The 20,897-nt window shown below is 45.1% G+C and overlaps 1 protein-coding gene across 1 annotated transcript in view; it reads right to left on the bottom strand.

Moving 5' to 3' along the window:
- Positions 1-20,897, bottom strand: part of ndufaf6 (NADH:ubiquinone oxidoreductase complex assembly factor 6) — a 54,597-nt gene that overhangs the window by 16,869 nt on the left and 16,831 nt on the right. Inside the window, exons 5-6 of the mRNA XM_059985153.1 lie at positions 20,615-20,717; positions 19,593-19,726 (exon numbers count right to left, since the gene is read on the bottom strand). Of these exons, the coding sequence (XP_059841136.1) occupies positions 19,593-19,726; positions 20,615-20,717 (237 nt within the window). The remainder of the gene's footprint in view (positions 1-19,592; positions 19,727-20,614; positions 20,718-20,897) is intronic.

Genomic DNA, 20,897 nt, shown 5'->3' with positions numbered 1-20,897 from the left:
ACTCAACCTTTCTCATAACGTATGCCTCCCAATTGCCCTCCAATCCAGGCAACATCCTTGTAAATCTCCTCTATAGTATCCACATCCTTCCTGTAGTGAGGTGACCAGAACTGAACACAGTACTCCGAGGTTGGGGGGGGGGGGGGGGTCCTGACCAAGGTCTTTTATAGCTGTAACATTACCTCACGGCTCTTGAACCCAATTATGTGGTTGTTGAATGCCAACACACCATATGTCTTCATAACAACACTGTCAACCTGCAACCTGCGCAGCAGTTTTGAGTGTCCTATGGACATGAACCCCAAGATCTCTCAGATCACCCACACTGCCAAGAGTCTTACCATTAATATTATATTCTGTCTTCAAATTTGATCTACCAACATTAACTACTTCACACTTATGTGGGTTGAAGTCCATCTGCCACTTCTCAGCCCAGTTCTGCATCCTATCAATGTCCCACTTTAACCTCTGACAACCTTCCACACTATCCACAAAACCCCCAACCTTTGCGTCATCAGCAAACTTACTAACCCACCCTTCTACTTCTTCATCCAGGTCATTTATAAAAATCACAGAGGAGTCCCAGAACAGATTCCTGCAGAACACCACTGATCATCGACCTCCAAGCAGAATACGAACCAACTACAACCACCCTTTGCCTTCTGTGGGCAAGCCAATTCCGGATCCACAAAGCAAGGTCTCCTTGGATCCCATGCCACTTATTTCTGAAGGAGCCTTGCATGGGGAATCTTATCAAATGCCTTACTGAAATCCATATACACTACATCCACTGCTCTAACTTTATCAACGTGCTTTGTTACACCCTCAAATAATTTAATCAGGATCATAAGGCATGACCTGCCCTTGACAAAGCCATGCTGACTATCCCTAATCGGATTATGTCTCTCCAAATACTGCCTCTCAGGAACTTCTCCAACAACTTGCCCACCACTGATGAAGTCAGATTCACTGGTCTATAATTTCCTGGGTTATCTCTACTCCCTTTCTTGAACAAGAGAACAACATTTGCAACCCTCCAATCCTCAGGAACTCCCGTTGATCTCCTCCCTTGCCTCCCACAGTAGCCTGGGGTACATCTCATCCAGTCCTGGTGACTTATCTAACTTAATGCTTTTCAAAAGCTCTAATGTCTATATGCTCAAGTGTTTCAGTTCACTGCAAGTCATCCCCACAATTGCCAAGATCTTTTTTCCTGGTGGAAACTGAAGCAAAGTATTCATTCAGTACCTCCGCTACCTCCTCCGAGTCCATGCATGTTTCTGCTATGCACTTGATTGGTCCTATTCTCACATGGCTCACTCTCTTGTGCTTCACATACTTGTCAGATACCTTGGGGTTTTCCTTAATTCTGCACACCAAGGCCTTCTCATGGCCCCTTCTGGCTCTCCTAATTCCATTCTTAAGCTCCTTCCTAGCAACCTTGTAATTTTCTTGAGCTCTAACAGTACCTACTTTCTTAAACCTTTCGTAAGCTTTTCTTTTCTTCTTAACTAGATTTTCTACATCCTTTGTACACCATGGTTCTTTAACCCTACCAGCCTTTACCTGCCTCAATGGAACATACCTATGCAGAACTCCATGCAAATGTTCCCCAATTAAATGTTTTCCCAAATTGTCTGCTCCTATCCCTTTCTAGCACTACAGTAAATGAGATAAAGTTGTGGCCAATACCTCCAAAACGCTCTCCCACCGAGAGATCTGACAGCTGACCAGGTTCATTTCCCAATACAGATCAAGTACAGCCCTTCCTCTAGTAGGCTCATCTACACATTGCGTCATGTAGACCTTCCTGAACACACCTAACAAACTCCACCCCATCCAAACCCCTTGCGCTAAGGAGATGCCAATCAATATTAGGAAAGTTAAAATCTCCCATCACAACAACCCTATTATTATTGCACCCTTCCCAATGTCACAATTCTATGTATTGACCACACTGAGTTCATCCGCCTTGTTTATGATGCTCCTTGCATTAATATAGACACATCTCAAACCATCTGGCTAGGTGCATCTTTGCTCTAACATCTGCCTATCCTTCCTCACAAACTCCCTACAAGCTGTTTCTGCTTGTGCTCCAACCTCCCCATCCTTTGTCTCCTCACTTCTGTTCCCACCCCCTGCAAATCTAGTTTAAACCCTCCCCAACAGCATTAGCAAACATCCCCACTAGGATTCCCCGGGATTCATGTGCAACCCGTCCTTTTTGTACAGGTCACATCTGCCCCAGAAGAGGTCCCAATGATCCAAATATCTGAATCCCTGCCCCCTGCTCCAATCCTTCAGCCACACATATATCCTCTACCTCATTCTATTCCTATACTCACTGTCACGTGGCACAGGCTGCAATCCCGAGATTACTACCTTTGAGGTCCTGCTTCCCAGCTTCCTTCCTAATTTCCTGTATTCTGCTTTCAGAACCTCCTCTCTTTTTCTACCTATGTCGTTAAACCCAATATGTACCACGACCACTGGCTGCTCACCCTCCCATTTCAGGATATTGTAGATGTGCTTGAAACATCCCGGACCCTGGCACCTAGGAGGCAAACTACCATCCTTGTTTCTTTTTCGAGCCCACAGAATCGTCTCTCTGTCCCCTTAACTACAGTCCCCTATCACTGCTGCCATCCTCTTCCTTTCCCTACCCTTCTGAGCCACAGTGCCAGAGGCGCAGTCACTGTTGCTTCCCCCAGGCAGGTCCTCCCTCCCAAACAGTACTCAAAATGGAGTACTTATTGTTAAGTGGGACAGCCACAGGACTGCTGTCCACTACCTGATACCTTGCCCTCACTCTGTGAGGACTGTGCCCTCACAGTCACTCTGTCCCCTGTGGCCCCAGGGTGACTACCTGCCTATAGCTCCTATCACCTCCTCACTCTCTCTAACAAGCCAAAGGTCATTGATCTGTAGCTCTAGTTCCCTAACTCAGTCTCTAAGGAGCTGCAGCTCAATGTACCTGGTGTGCCTGTAACCATCAAGGAGGCTAGAAGTCTCTCGGACATCCCACATCTGACACCCAGAAAACTGGCCTTGCAGTCATACCGACTATTCTAGTCAGAGAGGGGACAAAAGTAACCTACCTTACGTAGACCCGTCCTCGCTGAAGCCCCAATGACGACGACAACAACTACGACTTACACCACTCCACTAGACAGCATTTTTCTTTTATCTCGTAACCTTCTCAGTGGGGTCAATAGACAATAGACAATAGGTGCAGAAGTAGACCATTCGGCCCCTCGAGTCTGCACCGCCATTCTGAGATCATGGCTGATCATTCACTATCAATACCCAGTCCCTGCCTTGTCCCCATATCCCTTGATTCCCCTATCCATCAGATATCTATCCAGCTCCTTCTTGAAAGCATCCAGAGAATTGGCCTCCATCGTCTTCCGAGGCAGTGCATTCCACACCTCCACAACTCTCTGGGAGAAGAAGCTCTTCCTCAACTCTGTTTTAAATAACTGACCTCTTATTCTCAATCCATGCCCTCTGGTACTGGACTCTCCCAACATCTGGAACATATTTCCTGCCTCAATCCTATCAAATCCTTTAATTATCTTAAACGTTTCAATCAGATCCCCTCTCAATCTCCTCAATTCCAGCGTGTACAAGCCCAATCTCTCTGCGTAAGACAGCCCTGCCATCCCAGGAATCAACCTAGTGAATCTACGCTGCACTTCCTCAATTGCCAGAATGTCCTTCCTTAAACCTGGAGACCAAAACTGTACACAATATTCCAGGTGTGGTCTCACCAGGGCCCTGTACAAATGCAAAAGAACATCCTTGCTCTTGTATTCAATTCCCCTTGTAACAAAGGCCAACATTCCATTTGCCCTCTTCACTGCCTGTTGCACTTGCTCATTCACCTTCATTGACTGGTGAACTAGGACTCCTAGGTCTCTTTGCATTTCTCCCTTACCTAACTCGACACCATTCAGACAATACTCTGCCCTCTTGTTCCAGCTTCCAAAGTGGATAACTTCACATTTATTCACATTGAATGACATCTGCCAAGTATCTGCCCACTCACTCAGCCTATCCAAGTCTCCCTGTATTCTCCTAATGTCCTCTTCGCATGTCACACTGCCACCCAGTTTAGTATCGTCAGCAAACTTGCTGATATAGTTTTCAATGCCCTCATCTAAATCATTGACATAAATGGTAAAGAGCTGTGGTCCCAATATAGAGCCCTGTGGTACCCCACTAGGCACCTCCAGCCAGTCTGAGAAACACCCATTCACTGCTACCCTTTGCTTTCTATCTGCCAACCAGTTTTCTATCCATGTTGAAACCCTGCCCCCAATGCCATGAGCTCTGATTTTACTCACCAATCTCCTATGTGGCACCTTATCGAATGCCTTCTGAAAATCTAGGTACACAACATCTACTGGCTTACCCTCGTCTAACATCCTTGTTACACCCTCAAAAAACTCCAACAGATTAGTCAAGCATGATTTGCCCTTGGTAAATCCATGCTGGCTCGACCTAATCCAATTTCTGCCATCTAGATGTGCCACTATTTCGTCCTTAATAATGGACTCAAGCATCTTCCCCACGACTGACGTTAGGCTAACAGGGCGATAGTTCTCCGTTTTCTCCTTCCCTCCCTTCTTGAAAAGTGGGACAACATTAGCCACTCTCCAATCTTCAGGAACTGATCCTGAATCTAAGGAACATTGGAAAATGATTACCAATGCATCCGCAATTTCCTGAGCCACCTCTTTTAGAACCCTCAGATGCAGACCATCTGGACCCGGGGATTTATTAGCCTTCAGTCCTACCAGTCTACTCATCACAGTTTCTATCCTAATGTCAATCAGTCTCAATTCCTCTGATATCTTATGACCCTGGCCCATCCATACATCTGGGAGATTGCTTGTGTCCTCCCTGGTGAAGACAGATCTAAAGTATTCATTAAATTCTGTTGTCATTTCCCTGTTTCCCGTAACAATTTCTCCCAATTCATTCTTCAAGGGGCCAACATTGTTCTTAACTAATTTCTTTCTCTTCACATAGCTAAAAAAGCTTTTGCTATCCCCTTTTATATTACTGGCTAGACTGAGCTCATACCTGATTTTTTCTCTCTGTATTACTTTTTTAGTTAAGATCTGCTGTTCCTTAAAACTTTCCCAATCATCTGTATTCCCACTCATCTTAGCCCCGTCATACTTCTTTTTCTTTAATGCTATACAATCTCTGACTACCTTTCTCAACCACTGTGGCCCCTTCCCCCTCTTTGAATCCTTCCTTCTCATTGGAATGAACTGCATTTGCATCTTTTGTATTATGCCCAAGAATATCTGCCACTGCTGATCCACTGTCTTTCCTGCCAGGGCATCCGCCCATTTAACTTTGGTCAGCTCTTCCCTCATGGCTCCGTAGTCTCCTTTATTTAATTCCAACACTGACACCTCTGATCTGCCCTTATCCCTCTCAAATTGTAGATAAAAACTTATCATGTTATGATCACTACTTCCTAATGGCTCCTTTACTTCAAGATCACTTATCAATTCCTGTGCATTACACATCACCAAGTCCAAAATAGCCTCGTTCCTGGTTAGCTCAAGCACAAGCTGTTCCAAAAATACATCCCTTAGACACTCCACAAACTCCCTATCCTGGGGTCCAGCACCTACCTGATTCTCCCAGTCCACCTGCATGTTGAAATCTCCCATAACGACTGCATTACCTTTAGCACATGCCAATGTTAACTCCCTAATCAACTTGTACCCAATATCCACGCTACTGTTTGGGGGCCTGTACACAACACCCATTAGGGTCTTTTTACCCTTACTGTTCCTCAGCTCAATCCACATAGACTCTACTTCCCCTGTTCCCAAGTCACCTCTTGCTAAGGACTGAATCTCATTCCTCACCAACAGGGCCACCCCACCCCCTCTTCCCATATTTCTGTCTCTACGATAGCACGTATACCCTGGTACACTCAATTCCCAGGCCTGATCCCCTTGCAGCCATGTCTCCATTATCCCAACAATATCGTAGTTCCCCATTTTCATCTGAGCTTCAAGCTCATCTGTCTTAGTTCTGACACTACGCGCATTCAAGTATAGAATTCTTAGCCGATTCCTCCTCTCTTTGCTTAAAACACTGTCTATTGTACCTAACCCAGCTCCTTGAACTTCCATCGGGCAAATTGCACCCTGAATTTTGATGACCTTCTCAAGATCACCCAAACCTTGTACACATTTAACCCCATGCACCTTCTGACCAACCCGCTGGATCTGGATCCCTGCCCCCTGCACATCTAGTTTAAACCCCCCCGAGCAGCACTGGCAAATACTCCTGCAAGAATGTTAGTACCCCTCCGGTTCAGATGTAGACCATCCCTTCGAAACAGATCCCAATGTCCCTGGAACAAAGACCAATTATCCAAAACCTGAACCCTTCCTTCCTGCACCATGCTCTCAGCCTCGTATTAATGTGCACAATCATTCTATTCTTCGCCTCACTCGCACGTGGCACAGGTAGCAATCCCGAGATTGTCACCCTGGAGGTCCTGCCTTTCAGCTTCACTGCTAACTCCCTGAACTCTCTAAGCAGGACCCCCTCACTCACCTTACCTACATCATTGGTCCCTACATGGACCACTACATCTGGGTTCATGCCCTCATTCTCAAGAATAGCCTGCACCCGATCTGAGATGTCCCGGACCCTGGCACCAGGGAGGCAACATACCATCCGAGACTCCCGATCTGCCCCACAAAATCTCCTATCTGCCCCCCTAACTATAGAGTCCCCTAAAACTATCGCTCTCTTCTCTTCCCTCCTCCCCTTTCTAGTTGAGGGTTCAACCTCTGTGCCAGAGGCAGGACCACTACAACTCATTCCTGGTAGGTCATCCCCATCAACAGTATCCAGTACGGTATACTTATTGTTAATGGGAATGGCCGCAGGGGTGCTCTCCTCTCTCTGCCTGCTCCCCCTGCCTCTCTGGACCGTCACCCATCTGCCTACTTCTTGGTTTTTGGTGTGACTACCTCCTGATAACTCCTATCTATCTCTGCCTCCACCTCCCGAATGATCCGAAGTTCATCCAGCTCCAGCTCCAACTCCCTAACTTGGGCTGATAGGAGCTGCAGCTGGACGCACCTCCTGCAGGTGTGGTCATCAGGGACAACTGTGTTGACCCTGACCTCCCACATACTGCATACGGAGCACACCACTGCTCTGACTGTCTCCCCCATACCTGAACTGGATTAACAGAATGTCTAAAAAGCACCTAGTGACCTTACCTTCTTCCCCTCAGCGAGCAATCACACAAGCTTACCGAAGTCCCCTTACGCCGAAGCCCACTTAGCCAAAGCCCAGGACTCTGCTTCCACGGACTCCGCTGCCCGCTCTGAAAAGAAGTCCTGCCTTTTAAAGTGCGCGCTCGACGCTGACATCACTTGCGCCTGCGCAGTTCCCCCTCCTCCACAGGTATTGACCAGGTAGCCTTAAATCCTACCTACACGGTCGAATTCTCTGAGCTCCCAGCTGAATCACAAGCTGTAACTTGCTCCCGATTCAAATGACCACTCTGAAAAGAAGTCCTGCCTTTTAAAGTGCGCGCTCGACGCTGACGTCACTCGCGCCTGTGCAGTTCCCCCTCCTCCACAGGTATTGACCAGGTAGGCTTAAATCCTACCTACATGGTCGAATTCTCTGAGCTCCCAGCTGAATCACAAGCTGTAACTTGCTCCCGATTCAAATGTCCTTGCACAATGATGAGCTACTGCCGAGCCCAGCGAAATACTCCTTTTTTAAACTCTTCTGCCCAACCTGTGCAAAGCTCACTCTCTTTTCGAGTTGACTGGTCCGCTGCTAATGCGCCAAGTCCCACGAAACATCCTTTTTTAAACTTTTCTCCCCAACCTGTGTGAAGCTTTCTCTTTCTCTCTCTCTCTCTGAATCTATAGTTAATATCTACTGAATGTTAAAGGCATGCCAGTGGCTATATTTCATGAGAGGTGATCTACTTGAAACCTTTCAAATGGTAAAAGACCTCGATAGAGTGGACATTGAGAAGATGATTCCCAGGGTGGAAGAGTCTAGGACCAGAAGGCACAGCCTCCGAAAAAGAACATCAGAAATAGGAGCAGAATTAGGCCATTCAGCTCATCAAGTCTGCTCCAACATTTTATCATAGTTAATCCTAGATCCCACAGCTGCCTTCTCACCATAACCTTTGAGGAAACTATCAACTTCCGCTTTAAATATACCGATAGGCTTGGCTTCCACCGCAGTCTGTGGCTGAGCATTCACACAACCTGTATGTACAAACCACGTAAGATCCTTGGTGATGTTTATGCCGAGGAACATGAAGCCGTTCACCCTCTCAACCCCAGATCCATTGATGTCAATAGGGGCCAGTCTGTCTCCATTCCTCTTGTAATCCACAACCAGCTCCTTTGTTTCTGCGGCATTGAGGGAGAGGTTGTTTTCTTGACACTACTGTGTCAAGGTGATGACTACCATGTATATCGTGAACACCACCATCCCCTGTGGCACACTGCTCACCACTGATTGCCACCAGAGTAACACCGTGTAGTCCAAACTCTCTGCTTCCTATTAGTGAAACAATTAGTCACTGATGGCCACCAAGAAAAGGCCCCTTTATTCCCACTCGCTGCCTCCTGCCTGTCAGACATTCCTCTATCCATGTTAATACATGCACCCTTATCTTATGGATAAGTCTTTTATGTGGCACCCACTGACATCCACTGTCTCTCCTTTATCCACACTCCTTGTTACTTCCTCGAAGTACTCCAACAGATTTGTCTGCCAAGATTTCCCTTGACAGAAACCATGCTGACTTTGATTTATTTTATCATCAGTCTCTAAGTACCCCAAACCTCATCCTTAATGATAGACTCCAACACTTTCCCAACCACTGAGGTTAGGCTAACTGATCTATAATTTCCTTTCTTTTGCCTTCTTATAGAGTGGAGTGATATTTGCAATCTTCCAGTCCTCTGGGACCATGCCAGAATCAAGTGATTGCTGAAAGGTCATGACCAATGCATATGTTATCTCTTCAGCAACTTCTCTCAGGACTCTGTGATGTAGTCCATCTAGTCCACATGACTTACCCACCTCAAAACCTTTAAGTTTGCCTAGCAGTTTTTTCTTTGTAATAGCAATGACACTCGCTCCTGTTCCCTGGCACATACGGACCTATGCTAGTTTCTACTACAGTGAAGACTGCTGAAAAGTACTTAATAAGTTCATTTGCCATTTCTTTGATCCCCATTGATACCTCACCAGCATAATTTTCCTGTGGTCCAATATCAACTCTCGCCTCCCTTTTACTGTTTATATAACTGAAAAAAACTTCTGCTATCCTGTTTTATATTATTGGTTAGTTTGCCCTGAGGAAGATAAAGAATGGTAGGGTGAAGGAACCATGGGTGACAAGTGAAGTGGAAAATCTAAGTCAGGTGGAAGAAGGCAGCATACATGAGGTTTAGGAAGCAAGGATCAGATGGGTCTATTGAGGAATATAGGGTAGCAAGAAAGGAGCTTAAGAAGGGGCCGAGAAGAGCAAGAAGGGGGCATGAGAAAGTCTTGGCGAGTAGGGTAAGGGAAAACCCCAAGGCACTCTTCAATTATGTGAAGAAAAAAAGGATGACAGGAGTGAAGATAGGACCAATTAGAGATAAAGGTGGGAAGATGTGCCTGGACACTGTGGAAGTGAGCGAGGTCCTCAACGAATACTTCTCTTCGGTATTCACCAATGAGAAGGAACTTAATGACGGTGAGGACAATATGAGTGAGGTTGATGTTCTGGAGCATGTTGATATTAAGGGAGAGGAGGTGTTGGAGTTGTTAAAATACATTAGGACGGTGAAGTCCCCAGGGCCTGACGGAATATTCCCCAGGCTGCTTCACGAGGCGAGGAACGAGATTGCTGAGCCTCTGGCTAGGATCTTTATGTCCTCGTTGTCCATGGGAATGGTATCAGAGGACTGGAGGGAGGCAAATGTTGTCCCCTTGTTCAAAAAAGGTAGTAGGGGTAGTCCAGGTAATTATAGACCAGTAAGCCTTACATCTGTGGTGGGAAAGCTGTTGGAAAAGATTCTTAGAGATAGGATCTATGGGCATTTAGAGAATCATGGTCTGATCAGGGACAGTCAGCATGGCTTTGTGAAGGGCAGATCGTGCCTAACAAGCCTGATAGAGTTCTTTGAGGAGGTGACCAGGTATATAGATGAGGGTAATGCAGTGTATGTGATCTACATGGATTTTAGTAAGGCATTTGACAAGCTTTGACACGGTAGGCTTATTCAGAAAGTCAGAAGACATGGGATCCAGGGAAGTTTGGCCAGGTGGATTCAGAATTGGCTTGCCTGTAGAAGGCAGAGGGTCGTGGTGGAGGGAGTACGTTCAGATTGGAGGGTTGTGACTAGTGGTGTCCCACAAGGATCTGTTCTGGGTCCTCTACTTTTCATGATTTTTATTAACGACCTGGATATGGGGGTAGAAGGGTGGGTTGGCAAGTTTGCAGACAACACAAAGGTTGGTGGTGTTGTAGATAGTGTAGAGGGTTGTGAAGATTGCAGAGAGACATTGATAGGATGCAGAAGTGGGCTGAGAAGTGGCAGATGGAGTTCAACCCTGAGAAGTGTGAGGTGGTACACTTTGGAAGGACAAATTCCAAGGCAGTGCACAAAGTAAATGACAGGATACTTGGTAGTGTGGAGGAGCAAAGGGATCTGGGGGTACATGTCCACAGATCCCTGAAAGTTGCCTCACTGGTAGATAGGGTAGTTAAGAAAGCTAGCTTTCATAAGTTAGCTGGGGTATTAGCTTTCATAAGTCGAGGGATAGAGTTTAAGAATCACGATGTAATGATGCTGCTCTATAAAACTCTGGTTAGGCCACACTTGGAGTACTGTGTCCAATTCTGGTCGCCTCACTATAGGAAGGATATGGAAGCATTGGAAAGGGTACAGAGGAGATTGACCAGGATGCTGCCTGGTTTAGAAAGTATGGATTATGATGAGAGATTAAGGGAACTAGGGCTTTACTCTTTGGAGAGAAGGAGGATGAGAGGAGACATGATAGAGGTGTACAAGATATTAAGAGGAATAGATAGAGTGGATAGCCAGCGCCTCTTCCCCAGGGCACCACTGCTCAGTAGAAGAGTATGTGGCTTTAGGGTAAGGGGAGGGAAGTTCAAGGAAGATATTAGAGGAAGGTTTTCTACTCAGAGAGTGGTTAGTGCATGGAATGCACTGCCTGAGTCAGTGGTAGAGGCAGATACACGAGTGAAGTTTAAGAGACTACCAGATATATGGAGGAATTTAAGGTGGGGGGGATTATATGGAGGGCAGGGTTTGAGGGTTGGCACAACATTGTGGGCTGAAGGGCCTGTAATGTGCTGTGCTATAATATGTTCTATTTCATCTTTTCCCTTCCTGTATCTTTTTTAGTTGTCTTTTGTTGGATTTTAAAAGCTTCCAAATCATCTAAATTTCCACTTACTTTTGCTACCTTATATGTTCTTTCCTTGGCTTTCATACAGTCCTTAACTTTCCTTGTCAGCCATACCCCTGCCATTTGAGCACTTGTTCTGTGGGACATGCCTTGTGAACTATTCCTACAAACTTCAGCCATCTCTGCTCTGCCGTCATCCCTGTCAGTATCCTCCTCCAATCCACCAGGGCAAGCTCCTCTCTCATGCCTCTGTAATTCCCTTTATTCCATGGTGATACTGATACACCTGACTTGTGCTTCTCCCTCTCAAATAGCAGTAGAATCCAATCATATCATGATCACTGCCTCCTAAGGGCTCCTTTCCATTAAGCTCCTCAATAAGATCTGGGTTATTACACCCAATCTAAGGCAGCCTTTCCCCTAGTAGGCTCAAAAAAGCCATCTTGTAGGCATTCAAGAAGTTCCCTCTCTTGCGATCTGACACCAACCTGATTTTCTCAAGTCCCCTTTACAATTGTAACATTACCCGTATTTCATGCTTTTTCCAGCTCCCTTCACAACCTCAACCCGACACCTCAACTACTATTTGGAGGCTTGTATATGGTTGCCAAAATGTTTTATTTTAACCCTTGCAGTTTCGTAACTCCACCCACAAAGATTCAACATTCTCTGACCTTATGTCACCTCTTTCTAAATATTTAATCTCATCTCTTACCAACAGAGCCTTCCTGCCTGTCCTATAAGCTTTGATGTTAAGCTCCTGACTATGGCCTTCCTTCAGCCACAACTCAGTGATGCCCACGTCATACCAACCAATCTCTAATTACGCTACAAGTTCGTCCACCTTATTCCGAATGCTATGTGCATTTAAATACAGCACTTACAGTCCTACGTTCTTTACCCTTTGAATTTTGCCTCTCTGGTACAATTTTGGGCCAAAATGTCGACTGAACTTTTTTCCATAGATGCTGCCTGGCCTGCTGAGATCCCCCAGAATTTTGTGTGTGTTGCTCGGATTTCCAGCATTTGCAGATTTTCTCTTGTTTGTAACTCTTTACTCATTCTTCATTCGTACCCAATCATTGGCTTGTCCTTCCTTGCATAGAGGGGCATCCTTTTAGAACAGAGATGAGGAGGAATGTCTTTCGCCACAGAGTGGTGAGTGAATCTGTGGAATTTGTTTCCTGTGGAGGCCAAGGCTTTATGTATACTTAAGGCAGAAATTGACAGATTCTTAAATGTTGAAAGGACTAAGGGTGAATGTAGAGAAGATGTTTCCTATGGTGGGTGTATCCAGAACTATAGGGTGCAGCCTCAAAATTGAGGGGCGACCCTTTAGAACAAAGGTAAGGAAGAATTTTTTTTAGCTAGAAAGAAGTAAATCTGTGGAATGATCTGCCACAGACAATGGTGGAGGCCAAGACCATCGATTTATTTAAGGTAGAATTTAATCGTTTCATGATTGGTCTAGCCATCAAAGGATATAGCGAGTAGACAGGTGTATGGGGTTGAGTTGGATCTGGAATCAGCCATGATGGAATGGTGGAGCAGACCCAATGGGCTGAATGGCCTAATTTTGCTCCATGTCTTATGATCTCGATTGGTCAGGGCATGAAGAGATGAGGGGAGAAGGCAACAGAACGGTGTTGAGAGGAAAATTGGATCAGCTCTGATGAAAATGGTGGAGCAGACTCAATGGGTCAAATGGCCTAATTCTGCTCCTATATTTTATAGTCTTATTAGGAGTTTGAGGAGATTTGGTATGTCATACAAATTTCTAATGACGGTCGATTAGATTTAGGATTAAGTCAACATCTAGGTCTAATGGACATCCAAGTCTAATCAATATCTATATTGCTTATTATAAATTACAGTTTTATATTATGTATTACACTGTACTGCTGCCACAAAACAACACATTTCACAATATTAAATATTGTGATATTAAATAGTGATATTTAATATAATAGTGATATTAAACCTGATTCTGTTTCCAGTGATTTGTATTTTTACATCAAACACTAGTGGTCATTGACTAATATTGTCAAGTGTGCTGTTGAACAGTACAGCAACTATCCATTACTCAAATAAACTGCAGTGAATGTCATTCATCTATTATGCTCCGTGGTTTGTTCATCCTGCAGCATGTGGGAAATCAGGGATACTTCCAGTGTCCCTGACGACTATGTGTGCAGGAAGTGTGTCCAGCTGCAACTTCTGGCAGATGGCACTGAGCGTCTGGAGCTGCAACTGGATTCATACTGGAGCATCCACGATGCTGAGAAAGTTGTGAATAGCATGTTCAGTGAGCTGGCCACACCACAGGTAAAGGCTACACAGGCAGAAAGGGAAGGGGTGGCCAATAGACAGTGTAGCAGTAGGCAGGTAGTGCAGGAGTCCCCTGAGGTCATCTCCCTCCTAAACAGATATACTGTTTTGGATACTGTTGGGGGAGATGTCTCATCAGGGGAAGGCAGCAGCAGCCGAGTTCATGGCACCATGGGTGGCTCTGCGGCACAGGAGGGAAGGAAAAGGAGTGGGAGAGCCATAGTGATAGGGGATTCGATTGTAAAAGGAATAGATAGGCGTTTCTGCGGCCGCAAACGAGACTCCAGGATGGTATGTTGTCTCCCTGGTGCAAGGGTCAAGGATGTCTCTGAGCGGCTGCAGGACATTCTGGAATGGGAGGGTGAACAGCCAGTGGTCATGGTGCACATAGATACCAACGATAGAGGTAAAAAATGGAATGAGGTCCTACAAGGTGAATTTAGGGAGTTAGGAGATAAACTAAAAAGTAGGACCACAAAGGTAATCATCTCTGGATTACTACCAGTGCCACATGCTAGTCAGAGTAGAAATAGGAGGATATTTCAGTTGAATACGTGGCTTGAAAAATGGTGCAAGGGGGAGGGATTCAAATTTCTGGGGCACTGGAACCAGTTCTGGGGGAGGTGGGACCAGTATAATTAGGACGCTTTGCACCTGGGTTGGACTGGAACCAATGTCCTAGGGGGAGCGTTTGCTACTGCTGTTCAGGAGGATTTAAACTAATGTGACAGGAGGATGGGAACAAGTGCAGAGAGACAGAGGAGTGTAAAATGAGGTTAGAAGCAAAACGTAGTAAGGTGAAAAGTAAAAGTGGCAGGCAGGCAAATCCAGGGCAAAAAGCAAAAAGGACCACTTTTCAACATAATTGTATAAGGGCTAAGAGTATTGTAAAAACAAGCCTGAATGCTTTGTGTGTCAATGTGAGGAGCATTCATAACAAGGTGGATGAATTGAATGTGCAGATAGTTATTAGTGAATATGATATAGTTGGGATCACAGGGACATGGCTCCAGGATGACCAAGGATGAAAGCTCAACATCCAGGGATATTCAATATTCAGGAGGGATAGACAGGAAAGAAAAGGAGGTGGGGTAGCATTGCTGGTTATAGAGGAGATTAACGCAATAGAAAGGAAGGACATTAGCCTGGAGGATGTGGAATCGATATGGGTAGAGCTGCATAACACTAAGGGGCAGAAAACGCTGGTGGGAGTTGTGTACATGCCACCTAACAGTAGTAGTGAGGTTGGGGATGGCATTAAACAGGAAATTAGAAATGTGTGCAATAAGGGAACAGCAGTTATAATTGGTGACTTCAATCTACATATAGATTGGTTGAACCAAATTGGTAAGGGTGCTGAGGAAGAGGATTTCTTGGAATGTATGCGGAATGGTTTTCTGAACCAACATGTCGAGGAACCAACTAGAGAGCAGGCCATTCTAGATTGGGTATTGAGCAATGAGGAAAGGTTAGTTAGCAATCTTGTCATGCGAGGCCCCTTGGATAAGAGTGACCATAATATGGTGGAATTCTTCATTAAGATGGAGAGTGACACAGTTAATTCAGAAACAAAGGTTCTGAACTTAAAGAAGGGTAACTTTGAAGGTATGAGACGTGAATTAGCTAAGATAGTCTGGCAAATGATACTTAAAGGGTTGACAGTGGATATGCAATGGCAAGCATTTAAAGATCGCATGGATGAACTACAACAATTGTTCATTCCAGTTTGGCAAAAGAATAAACCAGGGAAGGTAGTGCACCCGTAGCTGACAAGGGAAATTAGGGTTAGTATCAAGTCCAAAGAAGAAACATATAAATTAGCAAAAAAAAAGCAGCACACCTGAGGACTGGGAGAAATTCAGAGACCAGCAGAGGAGGACAAAGGGCTTAATTAGGAAAGGGAAAAAAGATTATGAGAGAAAGCTGGCAGGGAACATAAAACCTGACTGTAAAAGCTTTTATAGATCTGTGAAAGAAAAAGATTGGTCAAGACAAATGTAGGTCCTTTACAGTCAGAAACAGGTGAATTGATCATAGGGAACAAGGACGTGGCAGACCAATTGAATAACTACATTGGTTCCGTCTTCACTAAAGAGGACATAAATAAATGCGGAAATAGTAGAGAACTGAGGGTCTAGTGAGATGGAGGAACTAAGAGAAATGCATGTTAGTAGGGAAGTAGTGTTAGGTAAATTGAAGGGATTAAAGGCAGATAAATCCCCAGGGCCAGATGGTCTGCATCCCAGAGTGCTTAAGGAAGTAGCCCAAGAAATAGTGGATGCATTAGTGTTAATTTTTCAAAACTCCTTAGATTCTGGATTAGTTCCTGAGGATTGGAGGGTGGCTAATGTAACCCCACTTTTTAAAAAAGAAGGGAGAGAAAAACCGGGGAATTATAGATTGGTGAGTCGGCGGTGGGGAAAATGTTAAGAGTCGGTTATCAAAGACGTGATAACAGCACATTTGGAAAGCGGTGAAATCATTGGACAAAGTCATCATGGATTTGTGAAAGGAAAATCATGTCTGACGAATCTTATAGAATTTTTAGAAGATGTAATTAGGAGAGTGGATAGGGGAGAGTCAGTGGATGTGGTATATTTAGATTTTCAAAAGGCTTTTGACAAGGTCCCACACAGGAGATTAGTGTGCAAACTTAAAGCACACGGTATTGGGGGTACAGTATTGATGTGGATAGAGAATTAATTGGCAGACAGGAAGCAAAGAGTGGGAGTAAACGGGACCTTTTCAGAATGGCAGGCAGTGACTAGTGGGGTACCGCAAGGCTCAGTGTTGGGACTCCAGTTGTTTACAATATATATTAATGATTTAGACGAGGGAATTAAATGCAGCATCTCCAAGTTTGCGGATGACATGAAGCTGGGCGGCGGTGTTAGCTGTGAGGAGGATGCTAGGAGGATGCGGGTGACTTGGATAGGTTAGGTGAGTGGGCAAATTCATGGCAGATGCAATTTAATGTGGATAAATGTGAGGTTATCCACATTGGTTGCAAAAACAGGAAAACAGATTATTATCTGAACGGTGGCCGATTAAGAAAAGGGGCGATGCAATGAGACCGGGGTGTGATTGTACACCAGTCATTGAAGGTGGGCATGCAGGTACAGCAGGCGGTGAAAAAGGCAAATGGTATGTTGGCGTTCATAGCAAAAGGATTTGAGTACAGGAGCAGGGAGGTTCTACTGCAGTTGTACAAGGCCTTGGTGAGACCACACCTAGAATATTGTGTGCAGTTTTGGTCCCCTAATCTGAGGAAAGACATTCTTGCCATAGAGGGAGTACAGAGAAGGTTCACCAGATTGATTCCTGGGAATGGCAGGACTTTCATATGAAGAAAGACTGGATCGACTGGGCTTACACTCACTGGAATTTAGAAAATTGAGGGGGGATCTTATTGAAATGTATAAAATTCTAAAAGGATTGGACAGGCTAGATGCAGGAAGATTGTTTCTGATGTTGGTGAAGTCCAGAATGAGGGGTCACAGTTTAAGGATAAAGGGTAAGCCTTTTAGGACCGAGATGAGGAAAAACTTCTTCACACAGTGAGTGGTGAATCTGTGGGATCCTCTGCCACAGGAAACAGTTGAGGCCAGTTCATTGTCTATATTTAAGAGGAAGTTAGATATGGCCCTTGTGGCTAAAGGGAGCAGGGGGTATGGAGAAACAGCAGATACAGGGTTCTGAGTTGGATGATCAGCCATGATCATACTGAATGGCGGTGCAGGCTCAAAGGGCTGAATGACCTACTCCTGCACCAATTTTCTATGTTTCTATGCTATGTCTGTAATATTAGATTCAGAATGCCTGTGCTGAAAATATACCAATGTATCTGTAGGTCATCCAGAAGATAAATCTCCTCAATGTCTAAACTATTCTTTAGAATCATCTTCTCCCATTTCAATGCCTTGAATATCAAGGAACTTTAAATAAATAGAATGACCGTAGAGATACAATGTGGTATGAGCCATGTCACCCAGTAATCTCTAATTTAACACTAACTGAATCATAAGATAAGCTATGCTACCAGGGTCCTGTACCATGCAGTACAAGATTCTCTTACGGTTGAAAATGTCTGCACCGAAAATATATTTACGTGTGGTTGGTCATCCCAGAAAATAAATCTCTTCAATGTCTAAACCTCAAGGCCATAAGACAGGAACAGAATTCGGCCATTCGGCCTAACTAGTCTGCTCTGTCAGTTCATCATGACTGATCCATTTTCTTTTCAGCCCCAGTCTCCTGCCTTTTCCTCATAACCTTTCATGCCCTGATTAATCAAGAACCTATCAACCTCTGCCTTAATTACACCTAATGACCTGGACTCTCCAGTCTTGATGAAGTATACGTTGACTGTATACTGTTTGCCATAGATGCTGCCTGGTCTGTTGAGTTCATCCAGTGTGTTGAGCGGGTTGCTTCGCCTCCACAGCTATCTGTGGCAAAGAATTCTACAGATTCTATGGAGGGTGGAGATTAGGACGATGGCACCTAATGGCAACACCTTTGCCTGCATCTTTGGAAACGGCTCTATTTCTATCTTTAATATCTCTTTTTTTCACTTTTCAAGGTTCTTTTGAGGACCCTGACCTGGAGTTACACTCTGACTTCAACTCTGCGAAAATGAGACCCGCTCTCGGGGTCATCAACCAGCCGCTTTTTGATATGGCAAGGATGCAGCCTGGAAGACTAGCACGCCTTCAGGGTGCCAGATTTGCGTGGCTCTGGAAGCAGGCGGACTCGAGGTCAGTGCCACCACCTGATTGTTGGTGGGAGATGGAAGATCGAAAGCAGCGAGCTGGCTACTGGCTGTATGCCCAGAGACTCAAGTTCTTTGGGCACAGAGCTTGGAAAAAGTGACGCAACAGACTTCGAACGCTATAAATTGGAGAGTTGTTTGTTTTGTCTCCCCTCTCGCTATGAAACAGGGACACCTCTTTTTTCCTAATGAGGGAGAGATAGCCTATGGTATGTCGAATTACTGGGTGAACGAGCAGTCTTTGGGGTACTGCAAGTCTGTATTTTTATTGATGCTTTGCTCCACGCTTGAGTGTTCAATGGGGGTGCCGATGCTTTTTTGCTGGTGGGGGGCTTTGGGGTTCTAATATTTACCTGTCACTCATTCTTTGGGGTACTCTTCTGTTTTTGTGGATGTTTGCAAAGAAAAAGAACTTCAAAATGTAATTTGCATACATTTCACTGACATTAAATGTACCTATGAAACCTACTGAAGACTCACTCCCTTCTGGCTAAAAAACTTCCTCCTCATCTCTGTTCTAAGTGGATGTCCCTCTATTCTGAGGCTGTGTCCTCTGGTCCAATACTCCTCCCACCACAGGAAACATCCTTTCCAGATTCACTCTATCTCAGCCCTTCTGCACTCAATAGGTTTCAGTGAGATTCCAACCATTCTTCCAAATTCCAGCAAGTACAGCTCCTTGCATGTTAACCATTTCATTCCTGGAATCATTCTTGTGACCCCTTCCCGAATCCTCTCCAATGCTGGCACATTCTTTCTTCGGGCTATTCTGGCACATTGAGTCTGCTCTGCCATTCCATCAGGGCTGATTTATCATCACCCTCAACCCCATTCTCCCCCCTTGTTCCTGTACCCTTTAACAGCCTGAACCCAGCAACCTCTGCTCTACTGCCCCTCTGGCAGCATATACCCCACACCCACCACTCGCAAAGAAATGCACCATTTGTACCCTTCTTTCACCAAGCATCATTTCCACCTTGTTTAAAAGACTTAGGCAATGTTTGATTATCAAAAAATAAAAAGTATTTAAAATTACCAGCAGGCAAATGTCCAGTGGAAGATACACTTTGCGTCGTGTACTGTGATAGGGAGTTGCCCGGAGACATGTGACTATTCCCTGAGCTTTTCCAATGTGGCTCGCAGCATGATCAGCATGGAGATCCCTCACACCTGTCAGAGAGATCCATCTCAGTACATACACACCACAGGGAGATCCCTCACATCCAGAGAAAGAGATCGGGCCGGGCACTGGAGGTTAGAGACATGATATCTGAGAATTCGGTCTGGGGACCAGAAGTTAGAGATCGCATGTCTGAGCGTTCGGGTCGGGGTCTGGAAGTTGGAGACCCCAATGCCTGAGAGTTCAGGCCAAGCACCGGAGGTTGGAGACCCTAATGCCTGAGAGTTCGGGCCAGGGACCTGAGGTTGGCGACCAGATGTCTGGGAGTTCGGGTTGGGCTGGGGACCAGAGGTTGGAGACCTGATGTCTGAGAGTTCGGGCTGGGCTGGGGACCAGAAGTTGGAGGCCAGATGTCTGAGAGTTCGGGCCGGGGACTGGAGGTTGGAGACCTGATGCCTGAGCTCCTGAAGCAAAGAACCCGAGGTTGGATTGTCCTGGATTTGGATGTGGGTGTGATGACAGTGGAACGGGGGCTTGTTTTGCTGTTGTCGCGTCTTGTTGTTCTGCTGAACATTGTGGTCATGCTATGTTAGAACCAGAATGTGTGGTGACACTTAAGGGAAGCTCCCCCCAGTTCATCCTTGGGTTGCGCTGGCTGTTACATTTCATTGTATGTTTCGAGGTAGATGTGATAAATAGATCTGAACGTGTGGGTGCTCCAGCTTCCTCCCACATCCCAGAAATACACATGTTGTTATCGTTGGGTATGTTTTATATAGACACACAGCTAAGCACAATCAGGCTGCAAATAACTCTTCAAGTGTTTATGCAAAAACACTATAAATTTTACCTAGGAAATGGATTTCTTACAGAATAACAACTATTGAAATGCTTAAAGCATCCACACACAATGCAAAATGTGTAAAGCATATTCTTACCCAATACTTCCAAGAGGAGGTAGATGAACGACGACTGAGCATTCTCTGCATAGGATTCGAGCTCTTGGATATTCCTATATGCATTCTCATTCAAATTCTTCTCCTGAAACATACCATTTCCCAATAAGCTTAATAATGAAAATTCGCTAACACCAAGTACAAACAACTATTTTATCAATACAATACAGCATCACAAGCTCCACTGGTAGTATATATTTTGTCTGGTGGTGTTTAAGTTTGTGTGGAATTTAGAGCAAGAGCAATCTGCTGCAACAGCACAGCA

Source organism: Hypanus sabinus, chromosome 1 (assembly GCF_030144855.1).
Source record: "Hypanus sabinus isolate sHypSab1 chromosome 1, sHypSab1.hap1, whole genome shotgun sequence".
Lineage (NCBI taxonomy): Eukaryota > Metazoa > Chordata > Chondrichthyes > Myliobatiformes > Dasyatidae > Hypanus > Hypanus sabinus.
This window is presented reverse-complemented; position numbering and strand designations above follow the sequence as displayed.